The 10,581-nt window shown below is 26.7% G+C and overlaps 3 protein-coding genes and 1 long non-coding RNA gene across 9 annotated transcripts in view; 1 reads left to right on the top strand and 3 right to left on the bottom strand.

Moving 5' to 3' along the window:
• The window catches only part of LOC112906778 (pleckstrin homology domain-containing family F member 2), a 15,884-nt gene extending 11,932 nt beyond the window's left edge, over positions 1-3,952 (bottom strand). The window contains exons 1-6 of one of the 2 annotated variants that reach the window (XM_025981667.1): positions 3,801-3,952; positions 3,474-3,538; positions 3,212-3,413; positions 2,989-3,114; positions 2,825-2,931; positions 1,819-2,067 (exon numbers count right to left, since the gene is read on the bottom strand). In XM_025981667.1, the coding sequence (XP_025837452.1) occupies positions 1,819-2,067; positions 2,825-2,931; positions 2,989-3,114; positions 3,212-3,413; positions 3,474-3,538; positions 3,801-3,816 (765 nt within the window). In that variant the 5' untranslated portion in view covers positions 3,817-3,952. Of the gene's footprint in view, positions 1-1,818; positions 2,068-2,824; positions 2,932-2,988; positions 3,115-3,211; positions 3,414-3,473; positions 3,539-3,608; positions 3,772-3,800 lie in introns of those variants that run through there. The other variant, XM_025981668.1, reaches the window with a different exon arrangement.
• Positions 299-689, bottom strand: LOC108737039. The gene is made up of 3 exons (XR_003232585.1): positions 652-689; positions 429-554; positions 299-371 (listed from the first exon to the last, which is right to left on the bottom strand). It is a non-coding gene; the product is annotated as an uncharacterized LOC108737039 (long non-coding RNA).
• A 340-nt stretch (positions 3,953-4,292) lies between the features above and the next one.
• Positions 4,293-5,069, top strand: LOC108737042 (ribonuclease kappa-B). The gene is made up of 3 exons (XM_018469694.2): positions 4,293-4,477; positions 4,535-4,660; positions 4,728-5,069. The coding sequence occupies exons 1-3, from the start codon at positions 4,409-4,411 to the stop codon at positions 4,827-4,829; spliced, it is 297 nt and encodes a 98-aa protein (XP_018325196.1). The 5' UTR covers positions 4,293-4,408; the 3' UTR covers positions 4,830-5,069.
• Positions 5,070-6,304: 1,235 nt separating this feature from the next.
• Positions 6,305-10,198, bottom strand: LOC108737060 (BSD domain-containing protein 1). Of its 5 annotated transcripts, XM_025981666.1 has the most exons (10): positions 10,053-10,198; positions 9,951-9,996; positions 9,812-9,870; positions 9,679-9,721; positions 9,508-9,624; positions 7,991-8,048; positions 7,828-7,928; positions 7,559-7,770; positions 6,992-7,161; positions 6,305-6,923 (listed from the first exon to the last, which is right to left on the bottom strand). In XM_025981666.1, exons 3-10 carry the CDS (start codon positions 9,820-9,822, stop codon positions 6,646-6,648), a joined length of 990 nt encoding a protein of 329 aa, XP_025837451.1. In that variant the 5' UTR covers positions 9,823-9,870; positions 9,951-9,996; positions 10,053-10,198; the 3' UTR covers positions 6,305-6,645. The 5 variants fall into 5 exon arrangements, with proteins under 5 accessions (XP_025837451.1, XP_018325223.1, XP_018325226.1 ...); XM_018469721.2 differs by having other exon boundaries at positions 9,812-10,198; XM_018469724.2 differs by having other exon boundaries at positions 6,305-6,950; positions 7,049-7,161; positions 9,812-10,198.
• Positions 10,199-10,581: the final 383 nt, after the last annotated feature.

Below are 10,581 nucleotides of genomic sequence, written 5' to 3'. Positions count from 1 at the left end.
TTACTTTTTCTTTCTTAAACAAAACTTGATATTTATAAATCATTTTTATGAGAAGAAATGCACAAATAATTTCAATAATACCTTTTTAAAAAAGTTACTGCTTATCTTCTAAATGAAAAAAATTATATTCCAGAATTTAAAAAAGTAAACACTGCATTTAAATTTAGATGGTAAATAACCAATTGCTTTTCTCAAATTAATAATCTGATGTATCCGTAAATTACTTTTACAATTAATTAAAAAATATTATTTATAATAACTTACTCTTCTGTTAATTAGAGTAAACTGACTCTTTTTGCAATGCATACAAACACTTGCTTCCCCATCTGGGACCCAAACTGCTGCATGTTCTTCTACTGCTTTTTTGCCACCTTAAACGAATGATCAACTTCTTAAGAAGCAACAAAAACATATCAAGATGTACATACTTTTTCTCAATAAATCTTCAATACATTTATTTATGTGGGCCATCCACTCTTGTTTTTCTGTACTTGTTGCAGCATAGACAGCGAAAGATTTTGAAGCTGTTCTTATAAACCATCCATTTTTAAATTCTAGTAACAATATATAATTATATATCAATTTATAATTCGTATTTCAATCATAATTAATAAAATGCTTATAAGAAATGATTTCTTTTGTGACACTTACGGCCATCATCTTCTATGCCTTCAAGCTTAACTTCTTCTCAAAAAAAAAAATAAGAAAACTTATTAAACTAACCATTATGAAGATTATTTTCATACCTTTAACTAATCCTCAATATTAAACAAAAACGTTGGGAATGATAATTTAATGTTACAGCAAAATATGTTTTTGATACAAGTTGTTTGAGCTCAATAGTATCAACCTTACCAATATGAGTTAGTTTTAGGTATCTAGTGAAAAATCATTCCAGCAAAAAGAAAAATCGGTTTCATTAATCCTCATTCAAACAAAAAACACTTACATCTTATTAGCAAGAGTAGCCAAAACAGTGGCTGAGAAACTGAAGAATTATAATAGGAAAATTAGTTAAATAAAAACTTTTTTAACAGATTTATAGCTGTTTGCTATATTATTTTGACTTTTATATTTTTTAAAAAAAGGTTAATTTTGATTCACTTTTTGCTCGTCCTTTCAATAATATGAACAAAATAATTGCAATGGAATAAGTGTTGTGCGGTGTTAGACACGTTTTAAAAACTTAGATTATTATGCGTACCTAAAATCATAAAATAACTCATATCCAAGTTCGATTTTTGTATTTATACGTAATAAGGGTTTGATAAAAGAATACCTACAAAAACACAAAAAGATCCTGCTTATAAACTCTTAATACACAAATAAAATCCAAAATTATTTGCAAAGGTAAGGTTTTTTAATGTCAGGGCAGCAACTTCACTTTTTCTACACACATGATAATACGAGAATTAAATTATAAAAAAAGGGGATTCAGTTCAATTTCAAAAGGCTTTCATTATAATATTCAAATATAAGACAACATTAAAATGGTTTAAGTATGTTTTTTAGTCATAAAAGAGTAGAGATTTTGAAGAAAAATGTAAATCAAAGAACTAAAGTGAGAATGAAAAAACAATTGCAAAGAGGGAGAAGTTGCATTCCTCATACAATCCAACTTAACATAGTTTTTGGTGGGATTTAATATATATAGGAAAAGAAAAAACCTATTGTATATCTATTTAATATTTCCAAAGACGTCAAAAGTCTAACTTTCTCATGTAAGTAGGTGTAAGTTATTTTTATTTTAATATTCAAATTGTTTAAAATACTGTATATAACACCGCTCAAATTTAGTAAATTAAATCTTATCCTTACCGTATCGTGAGTATCTGGTTGTCCCTTGCCTTTTTCTTCTTCGTCATCGTCTGAATCTTCCTCCCCTGAAGTATCGGCGTTGCCCCCAACCGGCTTATCTTTATCGTTTGAATTTGAGTTCTTTGCTGTACTCAATAAATCATAACAGTGTAAGCAAACACGTAATGGTTTTGAGCTTTGATTCGGTAGTAAGTAGCGCTTGTTCGAACATGGTCCACAAACCACAGCCCCACATTTACGGCAGTGGTGCTAAAAAACGATATTTTGTTAAAAATTTACTGACACGCTTCTTAGCGTTTTAATTCAATACTTTATGATTAGAAGGAGTTAATAAAATCTTTTTCTAAAATGTAAACTATTGTTGTAGTATTTTTGGTGTAAATAAATAATACGTTGGACTGTAGGGATAGATTACCTATTTTTACTAGAATTATAGCTTCTCATAATTCAATCATTTAAATCCAGTACGTTTTGTTTACTCGTTAATAATCATGAATGATAATATATATCATGTAAACATGACTCACTTATCATGTTGGAGTGAATCATAATCGTAGTATGTGAGTAACATTTTTTTAAATAAATTATCAGTCAATCTTTACTGCCCTATGCTAAGAAAATAAAGAGACTTCAATAAAATTCAACAAAAACCTTTTTTTAATATTTCAGATTGTAAAAGTTAAAACTGAAAATCCAAAATTATAGACCTTGCATGTTAACATTAATTAAATAACAAATTACTTTTTTTAAGTATTAACATGTGNAACTTGATATTTATAAATCATTTTTATGAGAAGAAATGCACAAATAATTTCAATAATACCTTTTTAAAAAAGTTACTGCTTATCTTCTAAATGAAAAAAATTATATTCCAGAATTTAAAAAAGTAAACACTGCATTTAAATTTAGATGGTAAATAACCAATTGCTTTTCTCAAATTAATAATCTGATGTATCCGTAAATTACTTTTACAATTAATTAAAAAATATTATTTATAATAACTTACTCTTCTGTTAATTAGAGTAAACTGACTCTTTTTGCAATGCATACAAACACTTGCTTCCCCATCTGGGACCCAAACTGCTGCATGTTCTTCTACTGCTTTTTTGCCACCTTAAACGAATGATCAACTTCTTAAGAAGCAACAAAAACATATCAAGATGTACATACTTTTTCTCAATAAATCTTCAATACATTTATTTATGTGGGCCATCCACTCTTGTTTTTCTGTACTTGTTGCAGCATAGACAGCGAAAGATTTTGAAGCTGTTCTTATAAACCATCCATTTTTAAATTCTAGTAACAATATATAATTATATATCAATTTATAATTCGTATTTCAATCATAATTAATAAAATGCTTATAAGAAATGATTTCTTTTGTGACACTTACGGCCATCATCTTCTATGCCTTCAAGCTTAACTTCTTCTAGTGGAATGATATGTTGTTTATTGTATTTTTTTTTGTTTATAACTATATTTCCATAAACAAATATATCATTGAATAAAAAAAATTGCCGAGCTTTTGGCTTTTTCCTGCACATCTTTGTTAAAACTCCTTCACCCACAAGTACTCTACCAGGAACAGCCAAGGGCTTAAGATAAAAAATATTTTTGTTATTTAAGAATTAAGAAATATTAGAAGCACAACTCACCTGGCCTGAACTGCCAAAACAGCTTTCAACCATTGCAATTCTGCGAGCATTTGCTTCGCTGTTCACTAAAACAGAAGAGTTTAATGATGGACATAATGATGCATTATAAATTGGTCAAAATATATGTTGCCTTACTTTTGAATATTCACATTTATTTATTATTAGTTCAAATATGTTAACTGTGATATATCTGTTATTTTAAAAATTGTAGAATAAGAAACAGACCGAAAAATTTACACAACCGTAAAAAGAGGAACCGTTTTCATAACCTGATTCTCACAGAAATATATCCTTCACTAAACAATTACAAAATAAAAATAACTGTACCTAGTCTATCCACCATCCTCGAAATTTATATCTTAAAATACATATAGCTATTAATGTTTATTTACTAAATGTTTATCTAGATAATTTAATTTAACTTGTTATATGATTTTTTCTTTGATGTAATGTCACCCACTTGACAAGTATAATTACATGTATGTACGTCATGTAATTTTATTAGTAAACTATTGTAGTCAGTAGTGGCAGCAATGATAATTTCCATAACTACGCTATTCAGTATGTATGAAGCTCAGAAATGCCGCTAAAAATTCTGTTTTAAATTTTTTCCGCTTTTAAAGTAATTTAAAGAATACATTTAATCAGTTTTAACATGTATTAAACAGAAAATTAGTTTTTATATTGTATATCACATTTAACTGATTGTAGAAATATTTTGGCGAGAATCTACATTGAAAAAACGTATAAGTAAAGCATTTCGTTTATGGGACCCTACAATTAGCATCAAATATCTATGGCATCAAACGTCAAAACCTAGTTAAAAGTGACATTTACAATCACATGCCATCATATGATTAGGAAGTCGTACATTTAATTTATAATTTTGTTACAAGTGTGTGCAGAATTGATTTTTGTATAAAATAATTGTAAAAATGCCTGTTTGTGGTCCTAAATTATCACTTTGTGGAATCCTTTTGAGTATTTGGGGAATCGTTCAATTGGTTGGTTTGCTGTAACTTTGTTATTTGCTTAATAAATCTATTTTTTTATCATTATAGGGTATTATGGGCGTACTCTATCACTTCCACGCGGTTGCTTTTGCTGAAGACTTACCCGGTGATCATGAAGCTGAAGTAACAAATCTAGAAGAGTTTTATTCTGAAGTAGAAAAAGGTTATACACAGGTTGGTATTCTGCTGTGGTCATTAGACCTTTGTTTTAAAAATATCTTTTAATACTTATCTGTTTCAGAATGCTCAGAACTGTTGGATAGCCGCCTGTTTGTATTTGGTTACATTAGCTTTTTCTGCACATCAGTTTTGGGCCAATAATCGTTCTTCTCTTCGAGTATGAATTCCTTTTGTCACAAAAAGTATTTTTATTTTCAGAATAATTGTAGAGAGACCATTTAATAGGACTAAATTTACAGGCCACTATTTTAGAATTAAGTTTCTTAATTATTGCATTCCTGTTTTGTTAAGTAGTAGATATACAAAATAGTTATATTAAATACATTGTACATATGCACATCAACTAATTATTTGTTGTATGATAATTTAAGTGTTACTGCAAAAATATATATTATTAAATGTATTTACGTTGTCGTAATTTTGAAGGTTTAAACAGGCAGGCAAATGAAATAAACACAAACATTAACAGTATTGTATTTTAAAGAGATATCCTGTAATAAAGTAACACAGCAGATTAAAGTACTCCATAAGACTAGTTAAACAAATAACGAAGCATAATTTGAATATAATAAAAATTATAAAGTATATGTGAATTATGTATAAAATGTTAAAACATTTTTACATACATATATACATAAAATTTTACAATAGCATGAAAAACTTGCCTTTTTTCCCTGACTGCAATATATGTTTAAATTCTTTTTGCTGTTAAGTAGGTATCAAACAATTAAAAACAAAAACTAAAATATACTTATTAAAAAATATGAAACCACAAATTATAGAAGCACCTAAAGTAAAATTGTTTGGCTTTTCTTTTCTCGTGTTAAAAAGTCGCCTACAAATATATTTTAAATGTTATCGAATTTACACTTTTTGGCACATTTTAAATACAAAAAACTAGGAATCGTTACCAGATAATTTTGAAAACTACATTTTAAAATTGGCATAATTAAAGTGTAAAAGTTGCAAATTGATATTTTCGAGATTCAGTTGACCTCCTCTTTGTCATTTTGTAATTGTAGAATTGATTTTTTTAAATAATCAACAATAATTGTAAAAAAGTACTATTCAGATAGTACAAAATCAACTGAGACTTATTTTAAAAATAAAATGAAAAGTTAAATTTCTATATCTATTAATAAATACTTGAGTATGAAAATGACCCCACAACTGTGACATTAATAAGCTTACTAAACTTTTTTTATTGTTTCTTATATTTACTTATTCTAATAATTTATAACGTTTAGGATCTACAATTCCTTTGATAGCCAAACTACTATTTTTGGTAACGTTAAATCAACAAAATAATTGTGTTTAAACTATACAAGCTATCCTAAATGTTATAAATTACTAAGGTAAGTATAAGAGCAACAAAAAAGTCATTAAGAAAGTTTTAAAAAACATAACTCATTGTTATAGGAACCATTTTCACATTCATTTTGACCTTTTAATTTTTTTGTTAAAAAATAATTAAAATTTAGATAATATGTAACAGTGCATTAAATTCTTGTCAAATGATGAAAATGAAAAAGATTATTTTGCAAGTACTTCAATATGCCTTCCAATTATTTTTCAATATAAAACTTATACGAATACTAATGATTAGTAATAAATTTTATATAAAATTTTACTTTCACAATCGCTGTAAAACTCTATATTTAAAAGTCTTATTACATATATTAAATTTACAAACTTCTTATAAGATTTTACAGTGTATGTGCCTTTCCAATATCTATCTGTTATATTGGAGACAAAAGATACGAATAATAAATGCGTAGAACGACACATTAAACCCAGTGATTTCAATTTTTTTTTAACTTTTCAGCATCAATTAGAAAAAAAAAATCATGTGAACATATAATGTAAATAATACCCTTATTAAACTATGCACTTTGCAAAAGCATCATCCATAATTTTAATTAATAAAAGTTTAGTTTTTCTCATTACCCATAATTCTAGATTTTCATCTGCTTCAGAAATTAGTTTTCATCACTATTAATTTTTTCCCAGTCTCCATCTGAACTGCTATTGGTACTTTTTAATTCAAGATCGAGACTACAATTGGAATCTGTTTTTTTAATATTTTTCCCATCGCTTTTTGGCATCCATTTTAATGGGGTATCCAGTTTGAAATGATCCTCTTTCCCTTGTAATTTTTCTACTTTAGTTTCATTGGCCTTATTAGGAGAAATTGATCCATTTTTTTTTTGTTTCGTTTCTGCTTCATACTGCTCCAATAGTCGAATTTGCTCTTCTTCTGAAAGTTCTATATCAGTTGCAAAGTCTTCTAAAAAACATTTACCAGATATTTATTGTTTTATGTACCAAGAACATATTTTGTATTTGAATTATTCAGTGAGATTAGATAAGAGATTTCTGTACCATGTTCCCATTTTATATTTTCAGTAGTTGTCATGCTCTCTTTCTGTTCCCGTTTTTCCATTGCTTCCTTTCTAGCCATTTCATCTTCTATCACTGCTTTTTTGAATAGATATCTGTAAATAGATTGGTCAAAAGATCATTATGCTAAGTAATGGTTCATATTTTGATAAGTTACTCTTATTAAAACCAATATGTACACGCAATATTAGCACCAAACATGTAATAGTTATTCAATAAAATATGTCCTTTTTCAAAATTACGTAGCCGATCATTAAGTAGGTACTACATGCGATTTAATGTCTAATGTTTACGACACAAAATACAACTGTAAACACAACAAACCATACCATAAATGTTTTTTACAACTTATTAATATTTTTCATTGTTCTGTAATTTTTCATGCTTTAGAGTTAAAGTTAAATACTTTTATTGATTAAATAATTCAAATTAATCTTGGGCAAATTTATCATACATTTACAATTGAGAATGTAACATAAAAATTATTTTTACCTTTTCCAAAACAGTATATGGGACACCTTTTCAGGGACTAATTTCTCATACTGATTTTTTAACGTTAGTGAACTATTCAAGTGTCTATTTAGACGTTCTTCGGATAATTGGTCTTCAATAATTTCTAACCAGCAATTAAATTGCATCATCAAAGAATCTTCAGGATCATCAAGAAAAGTAGTTTCATTTTTTTGGAGATTATATATTTCTTGCTAAAATTAGTATGATTTTATTAACTTTATTTATTTTATTTAAACTGAAATTTTTACTTGAAGTTTTGTAAGAGTAACAGGGTCAGAATCTTCATTTATTATGATAGCCTCTGTATCAGAATCATCCGGGCTTGGGTTTAATATTGTGTTCATTTGACCTTTAAAAACATTCACAAATCAGTTAAAATTACATAATTTATATTGACAATTAGAGAAAAACCTAAAAATGAGCTGATGCTCCTTTTCATAGAACCAGCTGTTGAGTCTGATTCATCCAGCTGTAAATACAAAAAAAATTGTTAAATACAATACTTCTAAAGAGATAATAAAAATAATTTAGTATATCGAACGGTATAGAAGGGGTCTTTAAAGAATAGACCCTCGATGATCGAAACATTACATAACTACACATAATCAATTGTTCTAAGCCACCATATATCGTGAAAAAATTATAGAAACGAATATTAATTAACTTTAAAAATTCATATTTTGCCACTGCTATTAAGCCATTGATATAACAAGTTTGAAGTTTTCCAAAAAAGATAAGAATTAAATAAGTAGTTTCTTGATCAACAAAATAAAAATTTCATCCTGATTGGCGAAACAATCGAGTAAAAAGCAAAATTAATTCATTCCCACATACTTAAGTGAAAAACAATTTAGAATTCGTTTTCTGTTAATTTTAGATGTTTTAACATACATTAAGGCGAACAAATCGATAATTTGAACAGTTACTTTTTTCGGTTCACATTATCGAGCGTCTACTTTATATTTATAGTTTTTAATCCGAGACATTTCTATTGTATAACTAGTTGGAATATCTTTTTAATAAAATTGAAAATTATATACATCAATAAACTTTATAAAAGATAAACAGGCTTAAAGTAAATAACAGATAAGCTAAAAAGGTGCTGTCCTATACAACATGTAGTTTAAAGGCGAGGATATATCACTCATATCTCAATAATAAATACAAGTTACTATAATCATAACATTCTGAAAAATATAAAATCAATTTCTTTTCTTTACTTTGACTGTACACATTTTTAAAAATTTTTAATGTGTATGTACATCCATATTTCTATTATTTTAAAATCTTTATGTAAAGGGCATTCTGCATGTTAACTTTATAAATAAATAAGATACAATAAGAGTAAAATTATTAAATATCATAAGTTGTAGGATAAGAAACGTTTTCAAAAATAATAGTTTTACCATTTTATTCTTGATAAATAATGATTAAAAACTAAAACTAAATAGAGAGGAATTTTTCTATCAATATTAAAATATATGTACTAAACCACCAAAAACGAATCCTATTGTATTATCAAATTCTTTTCGAAATCGGTGCAACTAATCCAATTAATTACCTGAAAGACTTGAAATATTGAGAATTTTAATATTTTGTTAGCACTTGTTCATACTAAAAATATGAGTGAAATCTCCTGTATGACATTTAATTGCATACAAAGTTACACTTAAAAACCTATATTTGTGATATTAAGTAAGTACTTTAATTACTATTATCAAACTGTTACATCCACACAAACATAGGAAAATATATGAAAATATATTTATTACTTTATATATCACTCATAAACTGGTACCATAAATAAATAATACATGGAATTTTGAGTTCTTAATTTTCAACAACTGTCACAGTTTTACTTATTAGTTGAAGTCAAAGCAATTACTTTATAATTAGCATAAATGTGTAATAAAAAATAATGTTTATACCTTCAAGGTTTTGGTGATTGCAGAGCCTGTTGTCGAGACTACAGTAGAAGCTTCTTGTTTTACTACACTTCCAAATTCTTCCAAATCTTTTTTAACAAATTCCAGAACTTCAGTGCTCTTTAAAAAGTTAAAAATAAAGTTTAAAAAACATTCATTTTTATTTCTGCTTACCTTATTCTTGGCAGCATGCAACCAGGAGTTAAACCAATTGTTCCTATTACAAAAACATTAGTAATTTAACTTTAGAATGTATGTAGGTTATTCAACTAAAGCATTCTGTTTGTAGGAATATTGAGAGACTCACCTATCTGCCATTATTATTTTTTATTGTTGTTTGACTAGGATTTTCAGCAACTAAAAATACTAAAATTTTGAAGAAACGATTATTGTTATTAGGTTAATGTCCTGATACTTATAATATTTTGTTTTCGTTTAATACCCACTCCAGTTTTTATACAATATGCACGAGCATCATATTTTAGAATTTCACTAAAAATTTCGATTCAAACATCACAACGTAATTTAAAAATAGGTGCACTTATTACCGCAATGTTTACATTAAAATGTTTTCCACTTTTTCAATTAATGCATTAATTTCCAGCTGTAATTACATTATTATTTACAAATGTTTCACTAGAATTACAAAATATAACAGAAAGATATGGAACTGTCATTCCTTTTGTTATAATTATCTTATTTCATAAAATTGATGTTTATGTCTAATGAAATTTATGAATGCTTATGCAACCACATCTTCACCGTTGTTAAAAATTAGAGGATATTATGAGTAACTTCATACGATTTTACAGATAATTTGTATATACATTTGTGTAAGTTGCCTCATTACTAGATACTAAATAAATAAGGGTTTTTGTAATTTCAATAAGTTCAGAAACTTATTGATACATTCGAATGAATTTCCTTTTGCTACTCAAAAGTGAAATAGGTATCATCCAATTTCTTTCTCTTGGAAATAAAATTGATAATGAGTCTTCAAATTAATTAATTAGTTTTATTACATTTATTTGGTTGTAATATATTAATAAATATATGTATACTTCTTGATTTATTGTA

The sequence above is a fragment of the Agrilus planipennis genome, unplaced genomic scaffold (assembly GCF_000699045.2).
Source record: "Agrilus planipennis isolate EAB-ADULT unplaced genomic scaffold, Apla_2.0 scaffold112, whole genome shotgun sequence".
NCBI classification, from domain to species: domain Eukaryota; kingdom Metazoa; phylum Arthropoda; class Insecta; order Coleoptera; family Buprestidae; genus Agrilus; species Agrilus planipennis.
The sequence above is the reverse complement of the archived record's forward strand: the minus strand, read 5'-3'. Positions and strand labels throughout refer to the sequence as shown.

Bases quoted from the DNA above. Each gene is read 5' to 3' on its own strand.
- LOC108737042 (XM_018469694.2), top strand. From the start codon at position 4,409: ATGCCTGTTTGTGGTCCTAAATTATCACTTTGTGGAATCCTTTTGAGT. The intron at 4,478-4,534 runs GTTGGTTTGCTG...TTATCATTATAG, and splicing joins TTTGGGGAATCGTTCAATTG to GGTATTATGGGCGTACTCTA. The intron at 4,661-4,727 runs GTTGGTATTCTG...TATCTGTTTCAG, and splicing joins TAGAAAAAGGTTATACACAG to AATGCTCAGAACTGTTGGAT.
- LOC108737060 (XM_018469721.2), bottom strand. The intron at 9,625-9,678 runs GTAAGCAGAAAT...AACTTTTTAAAG, and splicing joins TGCATGCTGCCAAGAATAAG to AGCACTGAAGTTCTGGAATT. The intron at 7,929-7,990 runs GTTTTTCTCTAA...ATGTTTTTAAAG, and splicing joins GAGCATCAGCTCATTTTTAG to GTCAAATGAACACAATATTA.